This window comes from Pelecanus crispus, chromosome 21 (genome assembly GCF_030463565.1).
Source record: "Pelecanus crispus isolate bPelCri1 chromosome 21, bPelCri1.pri, whole genome shotgun sequence".
Classification (NCBI taxonomy): domain Eukaryota; kingdom Metazoa; phylum Chordata; class Aves; order Pelecaniformes; family Pelecanidae; genus Pelecanus; species Pelecanus crispus.
The window spans coordinates 6,531,540-6,558,888 of NC_134663.1; the positions used below are offsets into that span (position 1 = coordinate 6,531,540).

The window sequence follows — 27,349 nt, forward strand, 5'->3', positions numbered from 1 at the left end:
CCCCCCCCTTAACTACAGACCTTGTAAAACCCCACGCCGGCGCCTGGAGTCCTTGTGCGGCTCGCGCTGGGGCCGGCGCTGCTGCAGCCGCCCCGGCGGGCGAGAGGGGCCAGGAGCTGCCCCCCTGCCACCACGCGGGTGAGACCCCCAGCCCCCCGCGCCCCCCACGAGGGGCTGGGCCCCGGTGCTCTTTGCCGGGGGCGTCCAGTGCAGTGGGCGCGACCGCCTCCCCGCTCCTCCCAGTCCCGTGTGGCACTTGCCCCTGCAGCCGCTGCCTCGGGGGAGCGAGACAGGGCCCACGCAGGTCTGGGGGTGCTGGCCCCCCGCCCCAGGGTCCCCTCCGCCCTGCCAGCTTCCCGGGCACCCGTGGCGCGGTTTGCCCGTCCCTGGGGAGCGCCGTCCCCCTCCGCCTGCACCGGCACCGCGGCCTCGCACCCCCGCTGCCGCTGGGCCAGCGCCGTGGGCCGGGCCCTCCCGTGGGGGGTCCTGGGTGGGAGCGGGGCGTGGGGGTGACCCCGGCTGGGGCTCGCTTTTGGCTTCTCCAGCAAACAGCACGGCCGCACGGCCCACGTGCGTCCTCCTGCCGCGGGGTGCCGGGAGCCAGGGCGGGCGTGCGGCGCACATGCGGTGCACACGCGGCACACACGTGTGCGCAGCCTCTCGAAGCGGCGTGCTGGGAACCAGGGCGCACACGCAGCGCACACGCGTGTGCAGCTTCTCGAAGCGGGGTGCCAGGAGCCAGGGCGCACATACAGCGCACACGCGGCGCACACGCAGCGCACACGCGTGTGCAGCCTCTCGAAGCAGGGTGCCGGGAGCCAGGGCGCACACACGGCGCACACACGGCGCACATGCAGCGCACACGCAGCGCACACGCGTGTGCCGCCTCTCGAAGCGGGGCGCGCGGCCCCGCTGTCGCAGCCCCGGCTCGCGCACGCGCGCGCGTCCCCACGGCGTCGCGCGCGGCCACCGGCGCCTGCCGCGCTGCCACACGCGCGCCCCGTCGCCTTGCACGCGCTGCGTCACGGCCGCTCACGCGCGGGCTGTCACACGCGCGGTCACACGCGGCCCGCGCCGCGCCGCTCCCCGCTCGGTGCTCGGCTGCCCGCGCCTGGCGGGGCGGGGCGGGGCGCCCCGTGCATACTGATGAGCTCGCGGCCCCATTGTGCGCGGCGGCGGCGGCGGCGCGGGCTCGGCTCGGCTCGGCCCGGCCCGGTTCGGCTCGGCTCGGCCCCGCCCCGCCCCGCCCCCGCGCGCCCCGCCACGCCCCCCCGCCGCCGCCGCCGCCGCCATGGAGCCGGGGCCGCGCGCGGGCTGAAAATCCCGCGCAGCTTCCGCGCAGCCGCGCGCGCCCGGCGCCGCCAGGGCCATTTTGGGCCGCTCGCGACGGTGAGTGCGGGCAGCGCCGGGCAGCGCCGGGCAGGGGCGGGGGCGGGCGCGGGCAGCGTCGCACCGGGCGGGTCCCCGCGCGCAGCCCCGCGCCGCGGCTGAAAATGGCCCCGCGCCCCCCCCCCCCCCCCCCGCCGTGCCCCGGGGCGGCGGTTGCCATGGCAACGGGGGGGGGGGGGCAGCCCCGGGGCCGGTCCCCGCGGTGCCACCGGGCCCGCCCGGGAAAGGGGGGGGCTGTCACCGGCGGCGGGGGGGCGCGGGCCGCTGGCACTTCCCGGGAGGCTGGGGCAGGCCCGGCTCGGCCGCCTCCCCCCGAGCCGTGGCGGCCCCGTCCCCGCCGCCCTCCCGCGGGGCCCGGAGGGAACCGAAAGCGCCGCGGTGACCCCGCGGGCCGCCCCCGCTGCCGGGCCGGGCTGGAAATACCCCGGGCGGCGCCGGCGGCTCCCGGGCGGCTGTGGGGGGCGATGCCGGGGCGGCCGCGTCCCCCCGCTCCCTCCCCGGGTCTCGGCACGGAAAGTCCCCGTGGTTCCCCCCACCCGCGGGCGCGGGGGAAAGCCCACGGTACCCAGCGGTGGGGGGGGTCTGTGCCCGCGGGGATTTCCCGGGGGGCGGGAAGCCGCGGTGGGCCGGCGCGAGGGGGCTTCCTCGGGGGCCCCGCACCCCACGCGGGGCCGGGGCGCCGGGGGCAGCGCGTGCCGGGCAGCTGGCCGTGCCAGGCCCGGGCAGGACGCCAAGTCCCGGTGCCGGAGGCCGGGGGCGGGGGGGGCCCCTGCAGGCTCCCGGCCACCCCCCCCTCCCCGGCCTCGGACTCCCCTGCGGGGTCCCCGGCCCCTCGGGGGGGATGGCTGCCCCCTCACCCGCCGTTTCGTCTGCCTCCCGCAGCCCCGGTGACGGTGACGCCGTCCCGCAGCGCCCACCGCGGCCTCGGAAGACCCAGCCTGCGCCCGCCCGCCGCCGATGAACTCCATGAACCCCATGAAACCCTCCCTGCCGCCCACGCCCCACGGGTGAGCCCCGGCACCCCCAGGGCTGCACCCGCTGCTGCCCCAGCCCGTGGCCTCCGTCCCTCCGTCCTTCGTCTTAATTAATTTGTTTTTCTTTCTAGTGATGGTTCATTTGCATATGAGGCTGTTCCTTGGCAACCGAGCACCAATCAGCCGGCGGGATCCCTCTCCGTGGTAACCACCGTCTGGGGTGTCAGCAACACCTCCCAGAGCCAGGTACCCGCTGCACCCTCACCCCCCACCCCGGGGACCCCACCGCAAACGGGCACGGCTGCCCCCTGCCTGACCCGCTGCCCACCCCCCCGCCGGCACCCCCTAGGTTTTCGGCAGCCCCATGGGCCCCGGGGGGAGCAGCTCCAGCACCCCGCTGCTGCCTGGCATGGCCGGCACTGCCTCAGGCGTGAGCTCACCGCCGTTCCTGCCGCAGCAGCCCTTTGCCGAGGGAGCGCCCGGGAAGGGCTACGTACAGCCGGGCGTCTATGGCCGCAGCACCTACCCCGGTGGGCCGGGCTTCGCCGCTAGGTAAGGCCGGCCCTGCGCCCCCCATCCTGGCACACGCCCCACCGCGGGACCACCACGTGCCCCTTCCCCGCTTCTCTGTCCTCCAGCTATGCCGGCAGCCCCGGTGGCCCCGGTGGGATGGGGCTCCCCTCGCACGCCGGCCGTCCCCCTGCCGACTTCACCCAGGCAGCTGCTGCTGCCGCCGTGGCCGCCGCCGCCGCCACAGCCACGGCCACGGCTACGGCAACGGTGGCGGCGCTGCAGGAGAAGCAGAGCCAGGAGCTGAGCCAGTACGGCGCGGTAAGAGCCCGGACGCGGCAGAGCTGGGAAGCCAGCAGCCGCCACCGCCCCCGCCGTGACTCCCCTCTCTCCCTGCTGCAGATGGGCACAGGGCAGCCCTTCAGCAGCCAGTTCCTGCCCCACGCCGGACCCCGCGCCCCTGCCGGCATGAGCCCAGCTGGCATGGCGGCCGTCATGGCTCCGTCCGGCGTCTCCCCCGTGAACATGAGCCCCGCACGGGCGCCTGGCGCCGGCCCCTTGTACGGTGGGCAGCGGATGCCCCAGCACGCCTACCCCGGCCCCCCCCCAAGCCAGCAGCTGCCCCGCCAGGGCCTCAAGCGGGCGTACTCCAACGAGGTGAGCATCCGCGCTGGGGGGGGCCGCGGCGTGCCGGGACTGCCCCCCGCTGCTGGTGCTGACCCCCCCGGCCCCGCAGGGATACCCGGCGCAGCAGTACCTCCAGGGCGGGCAGTACGCTGCGGCCGGTGCCCAGTACGCCCCCAGCGCCCCCCAGCCCTCCGCTCCGTCCCCCTCCTACCCCGGCCACAGGCTGCAGCAGGGCATGGGCCAGTACCTCTCTGCCTCGGGCAACGCCGGACCCTATTACAAGGTACCGGAGGGGAACGGCGGGCACGGGGTGGGCGGGCCGGGTATCTGCCAGCCCCCCGGTGCCAATCCCCAGGGACCTTCCTCCTCCTGCAGCCTGCTGACCAGTTCAACGGGCAGAGCGCCGGTTTCAGCACCTACAGCCAGGCGGCCGTCAACGGGGTGAGTCCCGGCGCCGGGCGGGGTGGGGGGCAATGCCGGCCCGGCCGGGTGCTGAGGGTGTGCGGTGCCTCCGCAGCCGGGCCGGTCGCTGCCGGGGTACCCCAGCTCGCCGCTGGCTGGGAACCCCACGCCGCCCATGACGCCGGGCAGCGGCATCCCCCCCTATGCATCCCCGGGTCAGGACGTCAAGTCGCCCTTCCTGCCGGACATGAAGCCCAGCGTCACCTCCCTGCACCCGTCCCCCTCGGGTAGGTGCCCCCGCGGGGGATGGGGGGGCGGCACATCGCAGAGACCCCCCCGGTGGCCCCACTTTGCCAGCCGGGTGGCCATTGCCCCTTTAAAGGCCGGGTGCTGTGGGGAGGACGCAGGAAAAGGGAGGGGCTGCAGCACGGGGGGCGTGGCCACAGCGGGGGGGGTGGGGGGAGCTCGAGGGCACTGCCCAATGAGAGGGCAGAGTGAGGCAGTGGGAGGGGCTTCATGTGAAGGGGCGGGACTATGAGGAGTGGGAGGGGCTTTGTGAAGAGGGTGTGGCTCAGTGGGCGGGGTTTCAGAGTGTGGTTGCTTTGATGGGAGGGGCTTCTTGCATGGGGGTGGGGCATCCTGAAGTGGGCGGGGCCTCTGGCATAGCGGGAGGGGCCTCATGTAGGGGTGGGGTCTCTGAGTGGGAGGGGCTTTCTGCTTAGGGTGGGGTGCCCTGAGTGGGAGGGGCCTCTGCCAGTGGGAGGAGCTTCCTGCATGGGGCGGGGGCTACCTGTGGTGGGAGGGGCTTCCTGCATGGGGCGGGGCTACCTGTGGTGGGAGGGGCCTCTTTGTGGGGCAGGGCTTCCTGCAGGGTGGGGTCAGCTGGTGGGCGGGGCCAGGGTGGGGCGCGGGGGTCCCTGCTGACCGCGGGGGTCCCTGGCAGGGCCGGCCCCCGGGGAGGAGCTGCGGCTGACCTTCCCGGTGCGGGACGGCGTGGTGCTGGAGCCCTTCCGCCTGCAGCACAACCTGGCCGTCAGCAACCACGTCTTCCAGCTCCGTGACTCCGTCTACAAGACTCTCATGATGAGGTGGGGGCGGTGGGGGGCAGGGGGCCGTGCGGCACGGCGTGGTAGAGCGTGGTACGGTGCCGCGCATGGCGCCGCGTGGCACAGCGTGACGCTGCACGCCGTCATACGGTGCTGCTTGGCCTGGCGCTGCACGGCACGCCGTGCGGCACAGCGTGGTGTGGTGCTACGCGGCGTGGCTTGTCGCCACGTGGTGCTGTGCGGCGTGGCTCGGCGCGGTACTGTGTTACGGTACGCGGTGCCGTTCAGCGCAGCACGGTGCTGTATGGTTTAGCGCTACCCAGCACGCCTCGGCACAGCACGGCGCTGTGCGGCGTGGCAGTACGTGCCGTGGCTTGGCACAGCATGGTGCTGTATGGCGCGGTGGTGCGTGGCGTGGCTTGGCACGGCACGGCGCTGTGCGGCGTGCTGGTACCTGGCGTGGCTTGGCACAGCGCCGTTATGACGCAACGGTACGTAGCGTGGCTTGGCACAGCGCGGTGCTGAATGGCATGGCGGTATCAGTGCGGTGGCTCACGTGGGGGCACACCCCCTGCCCGCACACCTGCCCACACCCCTGCCCGCCCCGCCAGGCCTGACCTGGAGCTGCAGTTCAAGTGCTACCACCACGAGGACCGGCAGATGAACACCAACTGGCCGGCCTCCGTGCAGGTCAGTGTCAACGCCACGCCGCTCACCATCGAGCGCGGCGACAACAAGACATCCCACAAGCCGCTCTACCTGAAGCACGTCTGCCAGCCCGGCAGGAACACCATCCAGATCACCGTCACTGCCTGCTGCTGCGTGAGTCGCCGGGGGGGTCCCGGGGGCAGGGGGGATGGTGGCTGGGCCACGGCTCAGCCCCCCCGTCTCTCTGCAGTCCCACCTCTTCGTCCTGCAGCTGGTGCACCGGCCCTCGGTGCGCTCGGTGCTGCAGGGTCTCATCAAGAAGCGCCTGCTCCCCGCCGAGCACTGCATCACCAAAAGTGAGTGCTGCAGCCAGCAACCCCGGCCCGCCGGGTCCTGCGGGATGGGGGCCTGCAGCGTGGCGGGGGTGATGGGGCACCACACCTTGATGCCACCACGATGCCACCCCATCCCGGCATCCCAGTTCCGGCCCTTGGTGCCCCTCACACACACCCCTCCCGCTCCCCCCTCCGCAGTCAAGCGCAACTTCAGCAGTGGGACCATCCCGGGGACCCCGGGGCCCAATGGCGAGGACGGCGTGGAGCAAACGGCCATCAAGGTGTCCCTCAAGTGTCCCATCACCTTCCGGAGGATCCAGCTCCCAGCCAGGGGCCACGACTGCCGGCACATACAGGTGGGGGGGTGGTGGCAGGGTGCTGGGGGGTGTCCCCCACCCTGTGTCCTGCCCCCGCCCCGCCAGCTCAGCCGCCGCTCTCCCCTGCAGTGCTTCGACCTGGAGTCCTACCTGCAGCTCAACTGCGAGAGGGGGACGTGGCGGTGTCCTGTCTGCAAGTGAGTGGGGGCCCAGTGGGGCCATGCCCCCGTTTCCCTGCCTGTGGTGGGGGTTTCCCTGCCCTCACCCTGCCTCTCCCTGCCCACAGTAAGACAGCCCTGCTGGAGGGGCTGGAGGTGGACCAGTACATGCTGGGCATCCTGATCTACATCCAGAAGTAAGTGTCCCCGCTCCATCCGTCCCTGGCCGGCACCGTGCCACCCCCGGGGGACCATGCGGCCAATGCCCCCCAGCCTAAGCCCTGCCGCCCGTCCTGCCGCCCCCAGCTCGGAGCATGAGGAGATCACCATCGACCCGACCTGCAGCTGGAAACCTGTTCCGGTCAAACCAGACGTCCATGTCAAGGAGGAGCCGGAGGGACCGGTGCTGAAGCGGTGCCGGACCCTCAGCCCCACGCACATGGTGCTGCCCAACATCATGGAGATGATCGCAGCCCTGGGGCCCGGCTCCACGCCCTTCCCAGCACTGCCGCCACCGCCGGCGGGTGCTGCCGCCGACTACGGTGCCCCGGGTACGGGGGGACCTGCGGGGGACGGGCCCCGTCCGCGTCGTCCTCCCTGCCACCCGATCACTTTCCTTCCTCCTGCAGGTTCCAGCTTTCCGGGACCCGGCGGCTTCCCAGAGCCATTCCCACCCCCTGGCGCCCCTGGCACGCCTACGCTGAACGACTTTGCGCCGGGACCCCCCCCCCATCTCCTACCAGTCCGACATCCCTGGTGGCCTCCTGGCCCCCGAGAAGCCCCCTGCGCCCCCTCTCCCCACACAGGTCAGCTGGGCTGTGGGTGGGGGGCTCTACCCGGCCCCTACTTCTCCCCATGGGGTCCCAGTGGAGAGAGGGTCTCACCGCCGCACTCTTGCCCCCGCAGCTGCCCCCGCCGGGGCGGATGGAGGCATCCCACCCCCCGGTGCAACCGGGGCTGCACAACCCGGCCCCGGGCGGCCAGCCGGCACAGCCGCTGCACCACCGGAGTGCGCCGGCACGGCCCCCCCTGGGACCCCCCGGCACGGCGCACGCCGCCGACCTCGCCTTTCCCCCCGCACCCGGCATGGCTGGGACGGGCGACGGGTCGGAGCCTGCCCTGGACGTGAGTAGCCCGGGGGGGGCGGCTGGGGGTCCCGGTGCTGATTTGGGACCCCGGCTGCTGCAGGGTGGGTGGGGAGGAGTTGGGGGGGGGGCCGGTCGTCACACGCTGCCGCCCCCAGCTCCTGCCCGAGCTGACGAACCCTGACGAGCTGCTCTCCTACCTGGGCCCCCCCGACCTCCCCAGCAGCAGCAACGACGACCTCCTCTCCCTCTTCGAGAACAACTGAGCCATTCTTACCCCCCAACGGACCCCCCACCCCCCCCACCCCACCACGAGGCCAAGGGGGCAGCGCTGGCGTGCCCCTGCCTGCCGCAGAGCTGGGACCCCCTCCAGGAAGGGGGCTTCCCTTAAAGGGACATGATGGGATGGACAGACGGACGGGCTCAGCCCCCCCCCCCCCCCCCCAGAAGCACAAGGCTGTACATAGTGTAGAAACACTACTGCCCCCCCTCCCCGAAACCCCCCAACCTCTATTTAAAGGCAAGTGCGTTGCTGCGGGGCGGGCCCGCGCCCCCTGTATAAATGTGCATACGCTGCTTCCCCCTGTAACATACGCGCCCGGCTGTGGGGCGTGGGGCTCAGCCCCCCAGCTGCCCCACGGCCCCCCCACCGTCGAGCTCCCTGTACCGTCTCCTTTATCGCTGGCTATTAAAGGATTTCGTTTCGGCAGGGCTCGCTCGCATCGCTGGGCAAGGCGCTCTCCCTGCGTGCCCCCCCCCCGGTCCTTTGTCGCCCCGCTGTGGGGCTGCCCCGCGCCCCGGGCAGGGGGTCCCGAGCGGGCGGCTGGGCGGGCCCCGCTGCCTTCCCCGGGGCGGCTGCGGCCAGGCTGGGCGCTGAGCCGTGCCCGCCGCCGTCAATCATTAACCGCGGGCAGCGTGGGCGGCGGTGCCCAACCGGGCCGGGGGGGCTCTGCGGCGGAGCGGGAGCGGGAGCGGGGCCCGGCTGCTGCGCGGGGCTGCACGGGCCCGGCCGCCCCCCAGCCCGGGGCACGGCGCCCCGGATAGAGCCCGCAGCCGCCCCCGGACCCGCACCGCCGGGCCCCCGCCCTGCCCCGGGCCTGCTCCGCACGGCGGCCCTGCCCCACGCTGCGGCCCGGCCCGGCCCGGCCCGGCCCGGCCCCGCACCTCCCATCCTGCGGCCCCCGCCCCGCCCCGCCCCGCCACACGCCTTTCAGGCTCGGCTCGGCGCCCCGGCCCGCACCGCCCGGCCCCGGCCCCGGCCCCGGCCCCGGCCCCGGCCCCACACCGGCCCCATCCCCCCCCCCCCCCCCCCCCCCCCCCGCAGCACCGCGCATGCGCGCCCCGCCCTGCCCGGCCGCCGGGCCCGCGCGCCCCCCGCCCCCGCCTTTTTTCCCCTTCCCCTCCCCCCTTTCAAACGCGGCGTCGCCGATTGGCTCTCCGCCACGCCGCTCCGCCACAACGCCCGCTGCCGTTGGCCGGCGCGGCGGGGGGGGCGGGCCGTGCCTAGCCCTATATAAGGGGCGGCGGGCAGCCCCTCTCCTTCTGCTGCGCCGCGCCCGCCGCACCGAGCCCTCGCCGCCGCCGCCCCGTTCCCGCCCCGCCATGGCCAACCCCGTCGTCTTCTTCGACATCGCCGCCAACGGCGAGCCCCTGGGCCGCGTCACCTTCGAGGTGGGGGGGGGGGGTGCTGAGGCGGGGGGGCGGCAGCGCCGCCATTTCCTCGCCGGGGCGGTTGCCGGGGAGGGGGGGAGGGGCGGGGGGCCTCGCGCCTGCGCGGGCGGGGGGCGGCGGGGGCTCGCGCCGCCTCCACGTGGCTCCCGCGCTCGGTGCGGGGGGGGAGGGGAGCGGAGCGGAGCGGTGCCCCGGCAGCGGCCGGGAGGGAACAAAGGACCCGGCGGGGCGGCGGGGCTCGCCTGGGAGGCGGCGGTGCCAGCCCAGGGCGTGCCGCTGCCCGGCGCCTCCCGCCCCGCAGCCCCGGGCCGCCCCGGCCTCGCCGCCGGGCTGCCCTGCCTCGCCGGGAGGCTCCGCTCCCGCCCGCAGTGGGGGGCTCGGCGGCTTCCCCTCTGCTGCAGGATCGGGGCCGCGGCTGCCCGTGCCGCCATTTTGTCCCCGTCCCCCTGGGACGGGGCCGCCCCTCGGCGGGCGGCAGCAGCGCCCGGTGCACCGGGGCGAGCCGCAGCCCCGGCTCCGGGAGATGCTCCCAGGGCGCCCGTTGTGCTCCCGGATCCGGGAAGGCCGGCGGGGAGCAAGAGCGGCGGCAACCCGATCGCCGCGGGATTGTCGCTGCGACAGCCAAGCATTTATCGCCCCGTGAAGCGGGCGGCCGGGGGTGTGAAGCATCTCCGGTACGGCCGCCGACCGCGCTCCAGGAATCGCTGCGGCTGTCGCAGAGCCCGCGGGGAGCACGCTCCCTGCCTGGCAGCGCCTTGCTGTGCAGATGGCTGCTGGCTGCCCGGAATCCTCCTAGAGTAATTGGGAGGCGGCGTACGCTCTGCCTGGGAAGGCTCGAGTCAAATGGGTTTTTAATTTAATCCAAGCTGGCGGAACGAATGTGCATCTGCCCTGCGGATGAGCCATGCGGCATATTTAAACTCGTTTGGATGCCATGTCTGTTAGTTCAGAGTTTCCAGATGCCTCCAGATGAAAGCGTGAGGTGGGGATTGCTCTGCAGCTGCAGTCATGGCCAGGATCTACCTCCCAGAGGGGGTCCCTGGGCTCTGAGCAGCAAGGGAGGGATCCCTGCAGGCTGGGGGTGCCCCCGGGGGGGGCAGCCGGTCTTCACCCCAACCTGACTAACAGCCTCTCCTCTCTTTGCAGCTGTTTGCAGACAAGGTCCCCAAGACAGCAGGTTGGTAAAGTGGTGCTGGCCACGGTGCGGCTGCACCAAACCCCAGTGGTCTCCCTAGCTCTGGACAAAATGAGATATTCACGGTGGTTTTCGTCGTCTTTTGCAGAAAACTTCCGTGCCCTGAGCACTGGTGAGAAGGGATTCGGCTACAAGGGGTCCTGTTTCCACAGAATCATTCCTGGGTTCATGTGCCAGGTGTGTGGTGCTCTGCAGCAGAGAGGTGGGCGGGTGAGGGGATCTGGCACTTGGGTGGGTTTTGGAGTTGGATGCTGGCAGATTTGGGGTGGAAAGGTGGCTCTGCCTCCTGCCTGCAGCCTCTGCAGGGCCACTGCCTGGTTTGAGAGTCTTCTCCTGCACCCGTGACCTGAATCGCCGTTTTACCGCAGGGTGGTGACTTCACGCGCCACAACGGCACTGGCGGCAAATCCATCTACGGGGAGAAGTTCCCCGATGAGAACTTCATTCTGAAGCACACGGGCCCTGGCATCCTGTCCATGGCCAACGCTGGCCCCAACACGAATGGTTCCCAGTTCTTCATCTGCACTGCCAAGACCGAGTGGTGAGTCGGGGGCTGCGGGAGTGAGCTCGGGGGTCCCCGGCACCCACCCCAGCGGGGAGGTGACATGCTGGGCCTGGTGCCGAGGTCCCTGCGTGGGGACAGCAGGCACCAGCCGTGACCAGTGCTTCTCCTGCAGGTTGGATGGCAAGCATGTCGTCTTTGGCCATGTCAAGGAGGGGATGAACGTGGTGGAGGCCATGGAGCGCTGTGGCTCCAAAGATGGCAAAACAAGCAAGAAGATTACCATTACCGACTGCGGGCAGCTCTCATAAACCCTTCTCTTAACAACTGACCATTCCTTCAGCAGCCCGGGTGCCATGCCCCGCTGCGGCTCACCCCGCCCCACCCCGCTCCTGAGTTACTGCTGCGTTTCTACTGGGTCTCAGCCCCATGTGCACGGTCCATCTGGGCCGCAGTTACCTTTATGAGTCTAAATAAAACAAATTAAACCACAGTGGCCCCTTTCTCTCCCCCTTACTGGGGTGGCTGGTGTGTGGGGCTGGTGGAGGAGGAAGGAGGGGTGCTGGGGGGGTGGGACACGAGGACCCCTGCACTGTGCCTACACTGGGTCATCAGTAGGGTCCAGAGTGAACAGGTGCAGGCAGCTGGCCCTGGCTCAGAGTTGATCCTTGGGGGCTGCAGTGCTGCAAACTGGGGGGGCCTTCACAGCTGGGGGGCAGTGGTCCCAGTTTGGGGGTGCCCAGCTCTGTTTGGGGTGGTTGGTACTCCCAGTTCAAGGGTCCCCTGCTCCAGGACAATCCGTGTCTGAGGGTGCTGGGGTGGGTGGGGGTAGACTCCAGCACCCTGTGGACCCGGCAAGGCAGGGCCTGGCCCCCTGCTCCCTCTGTGGGGTGCACCCACAGGGCCTGCACCCCCTGCCCAGGGAGCTGCACCCCTGCCTGTGCTGGGAGCTACACCCCAATGCCTACACCTGAAGCTGAACACCCCTGGCTGCACCACCCTGTACCCCCCTGCGCTGTGTGGTGGCATCCATTTTGGAGCTGGGCTCTGATGAGGGTGGAGGCTCAGGGGCTTGGAGCAGGCGCAGAGCCCCGCTCTTTGTGGGGCTGTGGAAGTGCAGCCAGGGGAAGGTGAGGACCAGCAACAGCTTTCAGTCCTGGCACTGTGGGTGTGGGGGCCTGAGGTGGTGGGTGTGCGATTTGCACCTGGGGTCTTCATAGAATCATGGGATGGTTTGGGTTGGAAGGGACCTTTAGAGGTCATCCAGTCCGCCCCCCAAGAGCAGGGACATCCTCAACTGGATCAGGTTGCTCAGAGCCCTGTCCAGCCTGACCTTGAATGTTTCACCACTCTCAGTGTAAAAAAATTCTTCCTTATTCTGAATCTCCCCTCTTAGTTTAAAACCATTACCCCTTGTCCTTTTGCTACAGGCCATGCTAAAAAGTGTGTCTCCATCTTTCTCATAAGCCCCCTTTAAGTACTGAAGGGCCACAGTAAGGCTCCCCCCCCGTGAGGAAGACTACCGAGGACCCCGAAAGACCACCAATGGACATAAGTATGCATGCGTGAAGGACATTTACATATGTTAATGAGTTCCAAGAGATAATATGAATATGATACTCATTTCTTGGAAATGTAATGAATATGCGTATCTTAATTGTATATAATCTTTGTAGTTAAGTAACCTGGCGTGCACGTTAGGTGGAAGTATCCCCCGTGCACCCAGCGCTATATAAAGAATGCCTGCATTCTAAAACTCAAAAAATAAGTCTTAGAGAGTTCTTGCAACCGGCTTTTATGGTAACAACTCCTCTCTGAAAAGGAGTTTAGAAAGCAAGGGGGTCTATTCTGAACCTCGTGACCGAATGGGAGGGTCCGCCTTATACCCTGCATCCACGATCTCTCTGTGAATCATTCCAGCTCAGTGTAACTTAATTTCCCTTTATGCACTTCTTGCAGTAGTAGAGCGAACCTCGCCATCTTCAGACCTGTAACTAAGTCACTGTTTTGATCAGTTTTGTCTAATCACTTTGTTAATCACTGATGATTGAGTGCTATTAAAATATCACAGTCAACGCCTGTGATTTGCCACAAGTAAATTCTAAGCTGCTACTCAATCAAACTGTGTAAAGTCACTCATTCACAACAAACTAACATAATCAGCAGGATTCACAAATCTGTGTTTGCGACAACCCCATCACCTGCGTGGGCCGCGGGTCTAGAGCAATGAGGGACACACCGCTGACCAGCAGCTCCACTGGCAGAAGAACCTCTTGTGCTTTTGCGGGACTCGGGAAGGTGTTTCCTAAGGCCTCTTTCCTCCACGCCGACCCCAGCAAGCAGCAGCGCTGCCCGGCTCACCTCCTGCAGCTCTGCCAAGCAAAACAATGCAAAAATCAGCCTTGGTCAATGGCCCCCAGCGCTCTGCATCAGAGGTTCAGAAGAATCATAGAATCATAGAATCGTTTAGGTTGGAAAAGCCCTTTAAGATCATCCAGTCCAACCATTAACCTACACTACCAAGTCTACTCTAAGCCAATCAAGGGTAGACCAGACTAAACCATGTCCCGAAGTGCCACATCTGCCCGTTTTTTGAACACTTCCAGGGATGGGGACTCCACCGCCTCTCTGGGCAGCCTGTTCCAATGCTTGACCACCCTTTCCGTAAAGACATTTTTCCTAATTTCCAACCTAAACCTCCCCTGGCGCAGCTTGAGCCCATTTCCTCTCCTCCTATCGCTAACTACGTGGGAGAAGAGCCCAACACCCCCTCCCTGCCCCCTCCTGCCAGGAGCTGCAGAGCGATCAGGTCTCCCCTCAGCCTCCTCTTCTCCAGGCTGAACACCCCCAGCTCCCTCAGCCGCTCCCCACCAGCCCTGTGCTCCAGACCCTTCCCCAGCTCTGCTGCCCTGCTCTGGACACGCTCCAGCACCCCAATGTCCTCCTTGTGCCGAGGGGCCCAAAACTGGACACAGGATTCCAGGTGCGGCCTCACCAGTGTGGAGTACAGGGGAACAATCACCTCCCTGCTCCTGCTGGCCACACTATTCCTGACACAAGCCAGGATGCTGTTGGCCTTCTTGGCCACCTGGGCACACTGCTGGCTCATGTTCAGCCGGCTGTCGACCAGCACCCCCAGCTCCTTTTCCACCAAGAAGGAATAAGGCAACTAAACTACAAAGAGCAACACATCATTTCCTGCCAGGGCAGAGCAGGCAGCATGCTGTGTGCTCCCCTGAAGCGCTCTGAGCGTGAGGGACACGATCTCGCCTCAAACACGGCGAACGGAAAACGCCTGAGGGTGGCACCCCCGCTCTACTCAAGGGTGGCCAGCCGGGTGGCCGAGCTGCTCAGACAACGAGCCAGGGAGCGCAGCGTGGCCATGCCACAGCAGCTGGGGCAGCCCCGGGCCCTGGCCTGCCCACAGGGCCAGGACAGGGAACGGGGCCGGAGCAGGGAGCCCGGGGCGGCCCGAGTCCGGCGGCAGCCCGACCGCGCTACTGCCGCGCCCCGGGACGTGCCAGGGCGCCCTGGGCAAGGCTGGGGCAGGAAGCGCCCGGGAGGGCGGCGGAGATCTGTTGCAGGGGGGTGGGGAAGGGGCAGAGAGCGCGGGTGCAGATGGGGCTCGGGGGGGGTGCGTGTGCGAACATCCCACTGCGGGGCGGCAGGGGAAAGCGCTGCTCCGGAGCAAGGCTGAACAGCAGCCGCCCGGGGCCAGCAAGGCCTGACGCACACGGCCAAGGTGCTGGGCAGTCGGCCAAGGCCAGCCCGCAGGGAGGAAGGTCTGGGGAAGATGCTGCCAAGCCTGGGGGAGAAGACAACCCCCCAGTCCCATCCCCTAACGCTGCCCCTCCAGAAAGGCAGAGGAGGATGTCTGACAAATGAGCGTGGGATCTCCCACTGCAGATGAGACGAGCAGCCAACTTTATTGTGCTGGGGGACAGGGGCCAGCGCTCGGGGCTGGAGCGTGACCGGTCAGCAGCGTCTTCCAGGCCGGCTGTATGGTTTTTGTGCCCAACGCTGCAACCGTGAGCGGTGTCGGATCCGGTCTGGCCCCAGGTGGCTGGAGCGGCTGCTGCTCTTGAGCACCAGAGCACCAAGGGACGGCCCCGCCGCCGCCTGCCAGGCAGTGCTGGGTCTGCTGGGCTCCGCGCTTGGGGCTGGCACACGGCTGGTCCCAGGCTGTTTTCCAAGCTGGCTGTACGGCTTTTGTGCCTGCCATTGTAACCATGAGCGGTGTTGCATCCAGACTGGCCCTGGGTGGCTGGAGCGGCTGCTTCTTTCAGGCACTGGGCAGGCATGGGGCAGCCCCGATGCTGCCTGGCTGGCAGTGCTGGGGCTGGCAAGCTCTGAATTGTCCCTGGAGGCTGTGAGGGGAGGCAGGAAGGTCAGCAGCACGGCCACCCAGCCCTGGGGCAGGAGAGGCCATCGTGGTGCCCACAGCTCTCCCGGAGCCAAGCCCACCCTAAGCCCCTGCTACCAGGCCCCAGTGCGGGGGCACCCGGGTGCTTCGCCTCTTACCAGCGCCCAGGCCAGCGCAGCAGTCGCACTCCCAGCTGGTTGCGCTGTTCCTCAGGTAAGAGCAGCGTCGGTGGATGCCTCTGGCAGCGCAGGAGCTGCACAGGAGCAGTTGCCAGGACCTGGGGAAGCAAACAGGTTGCTGGTTGTGAGGACAAAGTGACGCAAACAAGGGAACCCTTGTTCTTTGTCCTTCCTCCCTGAGCACTTGGGGAGACAGAGATCCCATGCAGAGCCCTAGATTGCTGCTCTGGCAACTTACCCCTCTTGCTCTGCCTGCTCCCTGCCTCTCAGACAAAGGCACCTGCTGGCATTGCAGTGGACGTGCCGCTGATATATCAGTCCGAAGGCTTGGTCACTCTCCCATGATGGTTGTCTGCCGGAGAAGGAAGGGAAAGTGTTGAGCCCCTGCTGCCCCAGCATCAGGCAGATCCAGGCCATCCCTGCTCTTCCGCCTCCACCCTGTTCCCAGCTCCTCCATGAAGCAGAGGACAGGAGTCAGGGGACAGGAGAAGGCCAGGCCTGTCAGGGCAGTCCCTGGATGGGCACTGCGCTTGCGCCTGACATTTTGTGAGTTGGGAAGAGAAAAACCAACCTCTTGGAGACTCGAATCCCCATGGTGAGCATTTCCATCACAAACTGATGTTTGTTTTGGCAATGCAAGCAGCGGAAGCAGACGCCAGCGTGGATAGCCTGTTTCTGGATGCAGCTCCGGTGGAACCAGGCGTGTTGGCATGCGGGGCACACCATGGTGCGGTAGGACTTTTTGTCCTCCACGGGGTCCAGGCAGATGATGCAGGTGCTGTTCTGCTCTGGACTGGCCTGCACTGCCTGCTCGGGGCGGTGCTCCCAGCAAAAGGACCTGGGGGGTAGATGGAAGGCGTGGGGCGAGGTGAGGTGAGAAGAGCCGAGTCCTTCGCCGTCAATGGCGAGGAGGGCAGAGCAGCTGTGAAGGAGCCCCAGACCCTACCAGGACTCTGGCTCTGGCTGTGGCAGGCTGCTGGGAACTATCTCTGTGGAAGTATTCTTCACTTGCTGGCAGGAGGCGGCTTGAAGACAGGGAGGCTCCTGCACGAGGCCTGGCAGCCCTTACCTGTACAGCCCGAAGAACTGGGTGACACATTCACCCTCTGAGGCGCAGGGGAGATGGAAGCTGCGGTCGCACCCCTTCTCCTGGCAGGTGATGGTGGCACCCGTCTCGCCGCAAATGAAGCAGCGCTGGAAAGAGCGCAGCAGCCCCGCTCAGCGGCAGGCTCAGGGCCTCCAGGCAGGGCGCAGGCTGCGGGCACAGCTGGCTCACAGCCCGCGGATCTGCCTGGCGCACGAGGCTTTTGCCTGTGCCGGAGCCTCTGTGGAGCTGCTGGGAGCAGGCGTTTGTCCCAGAGCTGGTGGAAGGGCTGGGATTTCTTTCCCGGGGTCCAGGCGGAGCTCCCGCAAGCCCCTCCTGGTGCAAACCTCCCGGCTCTTGCCAGGTCCTCACCCTCCGGGCTGCCTCCTGGATTGCGCGCTTGGTGTCCGCAATGAGAAACCCATTCCTGCTCTCTTGTGGAAAAAGCCCGCTGGCAAGAAACTGCAGAGCAGAGAAGGCCGGGAGCTTTTCAGATCTGCAAGGAAGGGACTGTGCCTGGCAGAAAGCCGGAGGGAGCCCCAGGAGAACTTACCAGGCAATACGTGTGGGCACAGAGCCCTTTCTTCTCTCTTTTGCACCCACAGATACCCGGGTCAGCCTCTGCCCGGCGACACAGCATGCATGCTGGAGGGGACAGAGCACATGCTGCTGGGAACGGGCACCTCTGCGGGGCTGGGGGAAGTGGCCCTACGGGATGGCCCCCAAGGCCCTGCTCTGTCCCTGCCTAGCTGGCTGAAGGGCAGGGCTGGCGCCTGTGGACAAGAGGGGGGCATGGCAGGCACAGGTGCCCCAACAGGCGCCCGCAGCGCAGCCTGGGCCCTGCTTGCTGAGGGGAGGAGGGAGCCTGCCCCGGGGCGGCTGGGGAGCCCCCGCCTTCCCCTGCCACCGGTCTTGGCTGCACGTAGACGGCCCCGACAACCGCTCTGCCAGCCGCGGGGAGCTGTGGGGAGGGACACTTTGCTCTCACCTTGCTCCCTTGAGTCGGGATCCTGCTGCTTCATTGCGAATATGGTGCACGTCGACAGCAAGCGCTTGGAGAGCCTCTGCCCCAGCAGTGCCGGGGTTTCTCCTCCGTACGCTCCTCTGCCAACACTGAGGGAGTCGTGGGACACGGTGAACTTGCAGCTCAGGCCCCAGAGCCCCAAGGTGTGAGGCTCCCCTCCTCCCTCGGCAGCCCTGGGCAAGCCCCTTCCTCCCCAGCCTTCCCCTCACCTCACCAGGTCGCACTGATGCACGGCTGGAGCTCAGCAGCCCTTTATCCGGGCCGTGGTGATGGGTCACAGTGGCCACTGTGACATCGCCACCGCCCGTCTGCATGTGCCCCCAATATGGGCAGGGGCGCCTTCGGCTGCCTGCCACCCCATTGTGGCACGGCCGTCTCGTCACCGAGTCGGGGGGGCAGCTGCTCTTGCACCCGCACGGGGCCGCAGTGCTGGCGCCGGTCGCCCAGAGAGGCTGCGGAGTGTCCAGGCTGGGGGACGGGCGCAGCCTGGCTGGGTAAGGGCCTGGGCAGCCTGCTCCGAGGGACCCTGCTTGAGCAGGCGCTTGGACTGGGCGGTCTCCAGAGGTGCCCTCCAACCAAAACCGTTCTGGGATTCTGTGAAAGGCAGCCTTCCGTGTGTTGGCAGGGGCTGTGTCGATTGCAGGCACGCCTAAAGTGGCGAGCACAGCAAAGGGAACGGGGCCAGCTGTGTGGGGATGCAGACCAAAGGGATATCCCATACCCCGTGATGTCAGTGCAGCATTAAAATTGCAAGCTGTTGTCACTCCCGGGTGGCTAGCATCGGTCAGCTGGTGGTGAGCAACTCTGGTTTTTTGCATCACTTATTTTCGTTGTTTTGTTTTGTTGTCCTTAGCAAACTGCCTTTATCTCCACCCATGAGGTTTTGCATTTTTACCCAATTCTCTACCCTATCCCACTGCAGGGGAGAGTGAGCGAGCAGCTGTGTGGGGCTTAGCTGCCTGCCGGGGTTAAACCATGCCGGCATGGGACAGGGGTGGTGCTGAGCATGGGGCTGGGGACCTCACCGAATGGGCATCCAGGCCCAAGCTGAGGGTCAGGGCTTGCACAGAGTGTGGACGCTGGGGCCAAGCATGGGGCCAGGGCCACCGCTGAGCACAGGGATGGGGACAGCACTGGCAATGGCATGGGAAGGGTGCCAAGTGTGGTGGAGGGGTACGGCTCTGAGCGTGGGGACAAAGCCAGGGCCGAGCATGGGGGTCGGTGCAGCGCTGAGCACTGAAGGGCTCCTCTGAAACAAGCTGCAATAGGACCCTGGCAGGTTCCCAGACAGCTGGCTCTTGGAACAGTTCGTGTTCCTTTTAGCCCTAACCATTTAGTGTTATAGCAACAACAGATGCCCAGGCTCAGAGATGACCCAGAAAAGGTCATCTAGACCATTTGGAGTATCCTCAGAACATACGATCCAACTTGGGCAGACGTCCAACAATTATTTGAATCGGTGTCTGCCCTGGATGCGCATATATGAATCCAGGAGCACAATCAAAGATGGGCTGCAGAAGCTGCTGGGAGAAGACCATGGGCCAAGAGCCGAGCCCAGATGGGATCATAGCACAGAAGCAGGGAGGAACACCTTGAGACACTGTAGAGACGGACTTCTAGAATCCCTGGAGTGAGCAGGATGAAAAACAACAAACTAAAATTTCTAAGCTCAATTAGCTAAACAAGTGAGAGTGTATGGGAGGGGACAATCTTGAAAATGGATCATTATTACTTCACTTTTTGTTGACCAAGCCGCTCCTGACATTTGCAAATATTTTTCCAAACATGCTCCAGGATGGCAAGAGAAAGGAACAGATGCAATAGTATATCTACTTTTGTCTTTAATGGCTGAAGTAGGACTCCTAAAATCCGCAAAACTGATTATCCTACAAACTGAAGAGGGTCCCCCACCTTCACTCAAGCAATACCCATTAGCTCATGAAGCCATTGAAGTCTTACTACTCCGAATCCCAAGTTTTTTACTCACAGGAATGCCAATCAGCATGTAACACCCTGTCCTCTGGCACGGGGCTTCCGGTCTTTGATGCTGGTTCCCCGGAGCACGCCCGGAGCTGCAACTGACCGCAGCCCCCACTCCCTGTCCCCCTCATTGCTCGGGGGTAGGATGTAGAGAAGTCGCGAGTGAAGACAAGGACAAAAGAGCGGGGTGGGTGGAAGGTATTTCTTTATAGAATCATAGAATCATAGAATCGTTTAGGTTGGAAAAGACCGTTAAGATCACCCAGTCCAACCATTAGCCTACACCACCAATTCTACTCTAAACCAGTCAAGGGTAGACTAGACTGAACCATGTCCCCAAGTGCCACATCTACCCATTTTTTGAACACTTAGATTTGTTCTTATTTGTAACTAACCTAGTCCGATTTTGATTGACAATAAATTAAATTAATATCCCTGAGTTGAATTTGTTTTGCCTGTGGTAGTAATCTGTGAGCGATCTCTCTGTTCTTATCTCGACCTACAAGCTTTTTTGTTCTATTTTCTGTCTCCGTCTTGTCGAGGAGAGGGAGCGATAGAGCGGCTCGGTGGGCACCTGGCAGCCGTTCGAGGCCAACCCACCTCAGCTTTTTTATCAGGCTCCCTGTCCCTATTTTTTAATTCTTGCCTACGTTTCTTGTACCCCATGGCTTTTGAAACTTCCTTTTTAGCTCCCTGTCCCTATCTTTTTAAATTCTTGCATATATTTCTTAAGCCCAGTCGCTTTTTAAACTTTTTTGCTACCTTCCCCTCTCTGTCTCCCTGACCTGATTTTAACTTCTTGCCAGTGTTTGTTGTACCCTGTCCCTTTTCAGGTTTTCTTCCTACATCTCCCTCTATGGGGCTCTGCGTATCTTTTGGGTTTTTTTAATTCTTGTGTATGATTTTTGTATCCTATTGCTTTGAAAAATTTTTGTCTATGTCTATCCATCTCCCTGTCTCTTGTTCTGATTTCTTCCCTCTGTCCTCTACCCTGTCGCTTTTTTGCAGTTTTATTTCTACGTGTACCTTTATCTGGCTCCCTGTTCCTATTTTTGTAGTTCTTGCCTATGTTTCTTTTCCCCTATCATGCTAAAATTGTTTCATGTCTTTTGTCTGGTCTCTGTCTTGTCTTGCTTGTCCCTTCTGCCTCTCTCATGTCCCCCACCCATCTTACGTCTTTCTCCATCTCTCTGTCCCTGATTTTTTTGTGCAATCTCTCCGGTCTCCTTCGGCTATGCGGTTGTCCTGTCCGTCCCCCCTGCCCCCTTATTCGTGGCATCCCACATCTCTATGTCCCTCTGTCCTTTATGCCTCTTTCTTGCTGCGTTTGGGCACTGAGCATTGCAGCCAACTCACTTCTGGGATTTCTTACGTGCATTAATAAACTTTTCCTGCGTTCTCTGTGCCCCCGGATGTGTGTGCAGCCCCTGGGCAGGGAGCTGGGGCCAGGTGCAGGGGAGGGGCTGGAGTGCCACAGGCTTTGGCAACAGCACCTGTTTCCAATGGCCTCCGGTGGGGCCGTACCTGGGGCTGCCCCAGGTGCAGCCAGTGAGGCTGAGGATGCGGCCCACCCCTCTGTGCGACGGGGCTCTGGCTACAACGGGGGCTGCCTGGGCACACCTGCTGGAGGAAGCTGATGAAGGGGAAGGGGCTGAGGAGGGAATCCCACAGGTAGGTGCCTCCAGCAAGGAACAGCCAGTCCCTGCGGTGAGGAAGGATCCCTCTGAACCATTCCCAACAGAGCAGATGCCAGCATGCAGTGCGGGGAGCTTGGTGCCTCCGTTGATCTAAGCTGCCACATATTGAGCAAGTCTTGCGGATGAGGAGCATCGAGGTGTTCGCTGCGTGCTACTGGATGGGTGAGGGTCAGGCAGGCGGTCCTGCAGAGGAGGAAAGGGCAGAGGCAGAGAGAGAAGCATCGGGACTTCTCTCTGGGTCTTGGAGACCGAAGAAGGTCTCCTGCCGGCACCAGGAGCTGTGGCGAGTCACACGTCCTCTCCTCTGCATCCTGGCCCATTTCTGCCGCTCTTCTCCAGATGCCTGCCTGCCTGCCTCCGTCTCCCTCGCTGCCCATCTACCTACCGGTATGGCTCCCCAAAACTTGTTATTCCTCTGCCAGCTCTGCCCAGTACCCCATTGGCTCTTAAACTTTTTCTATGTGTGTCTCTAACTGGCTCCTTCTCCCTATTTTTTAGTTTTTCTGCACTGCCTTGCACTCTATTACTTATAAAATTTCATTTCTGTATCTCCCCCTATCTGGCTCCCTGAGCCTATTCTTTAGCACCTCCCTTTGCTCTGTACCGCACTGCTTTTCAAACTTTCTTTCTATGCCTCCCTCTATTTGGCTCCCTTTTCCTATTTTTGTATTTCTTCTCACTCTTCCCTTTAGCCTGTAGGTTTTAAAATTTTCTTTATACATATCTCTCTCTTGCCAGCTCCCTGGCCTTATGTTTTAATTCTCGCCTGTGTGAGTTGTACCCTGTCACTTCTTGAATTTTCTATTTCTCCCTCTGTTCCACCTGTCCCTATTTTAAGTCTTTCCTGTGTTTCCTGTACCCTCTGCTTTCTACTTTGTCTTTCTATGTATCCCCCTATCCGTCTCCCTGTCATTATTTCTTAGTATTTTCCTATCCATCCTGTACCCTGTTGCTTTTTAAGTTTTCTGTCTCCCTCTATCCGTCTCGCTGTCCCTATTTTTTAATGCTTCCCCTTGGCCAGGGCAGGGTCTGTCCAGGCGCACCTGCCCGAGGCAGTTGATGAAGGGGAACCGTCCAAGGAGGCAATCCAAGGGGGCCCTGCGGGCTAGGTGCCTGCAGCAAGGCACAGCCAGTGCCCGCAGCAAGGAAGGGTCCGTCCGAGCCATCCCCGCTGGAGCGCACCGCCAGCATGCGCTGCCGGGAGCTCGGTGCCTCCATCGGCCGCACGTGCGAGCCGCCGGGAAGCCTCGTGGTGGAGGCGGCAGCATCCGCCCCTGAGGTGGAGAGAAGAGCTTTGGGGCCACGAAAGCCTCCTGCCGGTGCCAGGAGCCACGGCGAGTCGCGTGTTCTCTCGTGTGCGTCCCGGTCTGTCTGTGCCCCCTTCCCCAGATCTCTGCACGCCTCCCTGCCCGTACCCGCCTCTGTCTCCCTCTCTGCCAGCCCACCTACTGGTCTGGCTCCCAAAAACTTGTGACGCTTCTGCCAGCTCTGCCCTGCACCGCTTCACCTGTTCATTTCTTCCCCTATGTTTCCCTCTTTGTGGCTCCCAATCCCTGTTTTTTAACGCTTTCCTGTGCTTTCTGTACCCCGTCACATTTGAATTTCTACGTTTCCCTTTCTCTGGTGCCCTGCCCCTATTTTTCACTTCCTCCCTCTGTCCTGCACCCCATTGCTTTACACGTTTTCTTTCTATGGTTCCTTCTATCCATCTCCCCGTCCCTGTTTTTTTAAATATTCCTGTGTTTCTTGTACCTGATCGTAGCTTAAATTTCCTGTCTACGTTGTCCTCTATCCATCTCCCTGTCCCATGCTTTAATTCTTGCCTATGTTTCTTGTACTCAGTTGCTTTTCAAAATTCCTTCTATGTATCCCTCCATCCAGCTCCCTTTCTTGATTTTTTTTTTTTAATTCTTCCCTATATTTCTTGTACACCATTGCTGTTAAATTTATCTTCCAATAATTCCTTTTATCTGGCTCCCTTTTCCTAAATTTTAATTCCTCTTTCTTCTGTATACCCTCTCACACTTTTTACATTTTCTTTTAATGTTTCCTTCTATTCTCATTCCTGTTTTGATTTTTTTAAATTCTTGCCTGTGTTTCTTGTAGCCTGTTGCTTTTAAAAATTTCTTTCTATGTCTCCCTCTATCCAATTCCCTGTCCCTATTTTTTAATTCCTCCCTTTCTGTCCTGTACCCAGTTGCTTTAAAAATTTTCTTTCTATGTCTCCATTTATTTGGTTTCCTGTCCTTCTTTAACTTTTTCCTGTCTGTACTATACTCTGTCAATTTAAATTTTTGTTTCTATGGCTACTTTTATCCATTCACTGACTTTATTTTCTAATTCTCTCCCATCTGTCCTGTGCCCTGTCACATCTTCAATTTTCTTTCCATGTCTACTTTTACCAAGCTCCCTATCTGTATTTTTTTAATTCTTTCCTGTGTTGTGTACCCTGTTGCCTTTTAAATTTACTTTTATGTGTGTGTCTATTTTTCTACCATTCCTATTTTTTGGTTTATTCTTGTCTTTCCTTAAAGCCATTGCATTTTAAATTTTCTATGTCAAAGTTTATCTACTTTGCTGTCCCTATTTTTTTGTGTTCCTGTCTATCCTGTACCCCATTGCTTTAAAAATTTTCTTTCCATGTCTATTTAACCAATTCACTCTCTTTTGTTTCTTGTCTGTTGCTTCTGACATTTTCTTCCTGTCTCTTTTTCTCCCTATTCCTATTTTGTAACTTCCTCTTGTCTTTCCTTAATGCCTCTGCTTTTATAATTTTCTTCCTATGTCTCTATCGCCCTATGCTTATTTTTAAATTTTTTTCTTGTCTTTCTTTAATGCCTTTGCTTTTTACATTTTCTAAGTCAACTTTTATCCAGTTTTCTGTCCCCATTAAATTTTTTTCCTGCTTGTCCTTTACCCAGTTGCCTTTAAAACTTTCTGTCTACTTTAACCAATTCACTGTCTTTATTTTTAAAGTTTTTTCCTGTCTGTCCTGAACCCTGTTGCTTTTTCAATTTTCATTCTGTGTCTACTTTTATCAAGCTCCCTATCCATATTTTAATTCCTGTGTGTTGTGTACCCTGTCACTTTTTAGATTATATTTCCATGTGGTTTACATTTTAAAAAATTTCTAATTTTCTTTCTTGACCTCTTTTAGTTTGCTGTCCCTATTTTTAATTTTCCCTTTTATTTCCCTAATACCCCATCGCTTTTTAAATTTTCTTTCTATGTCTACTTTTTTCCCTTTGTCTTTATTTTTAATTCTTACTTGTCTTTCCTTAGTGTCCTCACTTCTTAAATTTTATTTGTCTTAGTTTGCTGTTGCTATTTATTAATTTTTTCCTTATTTCCTTAATCCTATTTGCTCCTAAAACTTTCTGTCTACTTTTGTTCACTGTCTTTATTTTTTTCATCATTTCTTGTCTTTACTAGTGCCTTTGCTCTTTAAATTTTCCTTCTATGTCTCTGTTTTAGTTCACTGTCCCGGTTTTAATTTTTTTCTCTCTATTGCCCTACTCCCCGTTGCTACTTAAGGTTTTTTACTTTTACCCTGTTCCCTGTCTTTATTTTTTAATTATATCTTTGCTTTTCCTCAGTGCCCTTGCTTTTAAAGTTCTGTTTCTACATCTCTGTTCTAGTCTGCTGTTTCTATTTTTAAATTGTTTCCTTATTTCCTTAATCACTAGTGTTTTTAAAGTTTCCTGTCCCCTTTTATCCCATTTGCTGTCTTTATTTTGCTGTATTTGTTTTAATTATTCCTTGTCCTTCTTTAGTGCCCTCACTTCTTAAATTTTATTTCTATGTCGTTTTATTTCACCATCACTATTTATTTTTCCTTATTTCTTTAATCACCATTGCTTTTAAAGTTTTCTGTCTACTTTTATTCTGTTCACTGACTTTAGTTTTTTATTATTTCTTGTCTACATTACTACATTGTTTTTTCAATTTTCTTCCTACATGTTTTTAGTTTGCTGTCCCTGTTTTGAAATTTTTTTCTTTATTGTCCTACTCCCCATGACTATTTAAGTTTTCTACATTTATCCCATTCCCTGTCTTTATTTTTTAATTATTTATTCTCTTTGCTTAGTGCCTTCGCTTTTTAAATTGTCTTTCTACATCTCTGTTTTAGTTCACTGATGCTTTTAAAACATTTTTTCCTTGTTTCCTTAATCACTGCTGCTCTTAAAATTTTCTCTCACCTTTTTCCCCTCATTTGCTGTCTTTTTGTGGCTGTCTTTATTTTTTTTAAATTTACTTCTTGTCTTTCCTTAGTCCCATTGCTTTTTAAATTTACTTTCTACTTCTGGTTTAGTTTGCTTTCTCTATTTCAGAATTTTTTCCTTTAGTTCCCTAATGATCGTTGCTTTTTAAGTTTTTTTTTCCTATGCGTACTGTTATCCTGTTCACTGTCTTTATTTTTTAGCTATTTCTTCTTTCTTCTGTGCCATCACCTTTTAGATTTTCTTTCTAGGTCTCCCTTTTTAGTTTGCCATCGCTTCTTTTTAATTTTTGACATTTATTTCCCTAATCCCTGTTACTTTTTGACATTTTCTACTTTTATCCCCTTCCCAGTCTTTATTATGTTGTCGTTTCTTTTAATTACTTCTTGCCTGCCTTTAGCGCCTTTTGTTTTTTTTAAATTTCTTTCTTTATCTGTTTTACCTCACTCTCCCTATTTTTCAATTTTTCTCTTTATTTCCCTAACCCCCCATTTTCAAGCCAGAAAGAAAGGGAAGAAAAGAAAAAAAAACCCAATCAAAAAACCCCACCCCAAAGTGCCACCGAGACCCCCAAGAACCCCTCTCCTCAAGTTCCCTGCTGTAATGGCAGGCCCTGCTCGGCCTCGCGCTGTTCCTAAATGGGCCCTCGCGGGCGCCGGGGCGGCCTCGCGGGCGCCGGGGCGGCCGGGCATGGCTCTGGATGCGGATGATGCGTTGGGCCGCGCTCCCGCAGGGTGAGGCGTGGCGCTCCGAAGGGAGACGCAGGAGAGCGGAGCGCTGCGGGAGGGCGGGTTGGTGCATGGCGCTGGGGGATGCCTGGCTGGCGGCTCTCTGGCTGCACTCTCCGTGTTGCTTGATTAGTGGTGTGTGTGGTTTGGTTTTTATTTGAAGGCCCAAAGGGAGGAGTGACGTGGGATACGGGCGCCGGGGCTGTCTCGGGCAAGGTGAGCGGTGATGGGCGGGCTGAAGCGGTGGCTCTTTCTGAGGGGCTGTATTGCTGGTTGGCGTTACAATCCGCCCGTGTTGTTTGGGCCTTACAGGTGGTGCGCAAGCGTGAACGCGGCACCCTGACAACAGCAGAGGGAGCGCAGGCAAACGGCAAAGGTGAGGCGGCGTGGGGTGGGAATCGGTGCGGGCAGGCTCCCGTTTTGGGCATTACCTCAGCGTGTGCTGCTTCGCTTGGGCTTTTGCAGGTGCTGCACAGGCTGGGAGGTGGGACACCGCACGCTGACGAGCGGTTTGAGCAGGTGAGCCTGGCTGGGGTCTATAGCGAAGCGTTACGTTGCAAGTCAGTTGAAGTGTTTGCCTCTGAATTTGCAGATCGTGTGGGAGCTGTGTTTGGAACTGGATGAGCGTTTGAGGTGAGCTGAGTAGCAGAGAGGAAGAGCATGTGGCCAGTGATCTTTTTTCTTTCTCACAAGCAGAACGGTAATTTTGTCTCTCTTGGTATCCTAGGTGCCTCAAGCGATGACAGCAACAGTGTCCGAGTGTGGAACCGGCACGGAGCAGGCGAGCGGGACTGTCCTGGCGTGCCCGAGGTGGGGGATGTTGCGGGCAAGGTCAGTATTGAGAGATGCAATGCTGACTGCTGGTGGACTTGTCTATGGATGGGTTTTTGGTTTGGGTTTGTTCTCTTTTGGTGTGTGGTGGTTTTTTTTTTCTTTGCAGATGATGAAGAGGGCCCTGGCGACTACAGGATCAATCCTGTGAGCTGAGTGTGGCTTTTCTTCTCAAGGATGGATTCAGACTCCAGGCCCTCTGAAAGCTAAGTTGAAGACTGGGTGCTGGATAAAAAACACAGTACTTGTGGTGCTGTGAAAGCACTGCCAAGGGATGGTGAGGGCCAGCAAGAGGTTTTAGTGCTGGTGTCTTTGGTGTGGGAGAAGTCCCCAGATGTTTGTAATTTTGTAGGTGGGCTTGGATGAGAAATGCAACTGAGTGTG

At 60.7% G+C, this 27,349-nt stretch overlaps 3 protein-coding genes across 3 annotated transcripts; 2 read left to right on the forward strand and 1 right to left on the reverse strand.

Moving 5' to 3' along the window:
• The first annotated feature begins 2,346 nt into the window (after positions 1 to 2,346).
• Positions 2,347 to 7,757, forward strand: ZMIZ2 (zinc finger MIZ-type containing 2). The gene is given in 19 exon segments (XM_075723910.1): positions 2,347 to 2,396; positions 2,495 to 2,609; positions 2,713 to 2,915; positions 3,002 to 3,194; positions 3,276 to 3,530; positions 3,610 to 3,783; positions 3,876 to 3,941; positions 4,018 to 4,189; positions 4,846 to 4,990; positions 5,560 to 5,770; positions 5,847 to 5,952; positions 6,130 to 6,287; positions 6,378 to 6,445; positions 6,535 to 6,603; positions 6,713 to 6,957; positions 7,036 to 7,127; positions 7,129 to 7,212; positions 7,313 to 7,531; positions 7,650 to 7,757. Coding segments are annotated over 19 exon segments (2,733 nt in total).
• Positions 7,758 to 9,092: 1,335 nt separating this feature from the next.
• Positions 9,093 to 11,220, forward strand: PPIA (peptidylprolyl isomerase A). The gene is made up of 5 exons (XM_075723911.1): positions 9,093 to 9,162; positions 10,309 to 10,339; positions 10,446 to 10,534; positions 10,726 to 10,898; positions 11,035 to 11,220. Exons 1-5 carry the CDS (start codon positions 9,094 to 9,096, stop codon positions 11,168 to 11,170), a joined length of 498 nt encoding a protein of 165 aa, XP_075580026.1. The 5' UTR covers position 9,093; the 3' UTR covers positions 11,171 to 11,220.
• A 3,921-nt stretch (positions 11,221 to 15,141) lies between these two features.
• LOC104025212 (E3 ubiquitin-protein ligase PHF7) lies at positions 15,142 to 17,823 on the reverse strand. Its single transcript, XM_075724219.1, is given in 5 exon segments — positions 15,142 to 15,499; positions 15,640 to 15,753; positions 15,973 to 16,239; positions 16,471 to 16,618; positions 17,724 to 17,823. Coding segments are annotated over 5 exon segments (987 nt in total).
• Between the last annotated feature and the right edge of the window lie 9,526 nt (positions 17,824 to 27,349).

Bases quoted from the DNA above. Each gene is read 5' to 3' on its own strand.
- PPIA (XM_075723911.1), top strand. From the start codon at position 9,094: ATGGCCAACCCCGTCGTCTTCTTCGACATCGCCGCCAACGGCGAGCCC. The intron at 10,340-10,445 runs GTTGGTAAAGTG...CGTCTTTTGCAG, and splicing joins CAAGGTCCCCAAGACAGCAG to AAAACTTCCGTGCCCTGAGC. The intron at 10,535-10,725 runs GTGTGTGGTGCT...GTTTTACCGCAG, and splicing joins TTCCTGGGTTCATGTGCCAG to GGTGGTGACTTCACGCGCCA.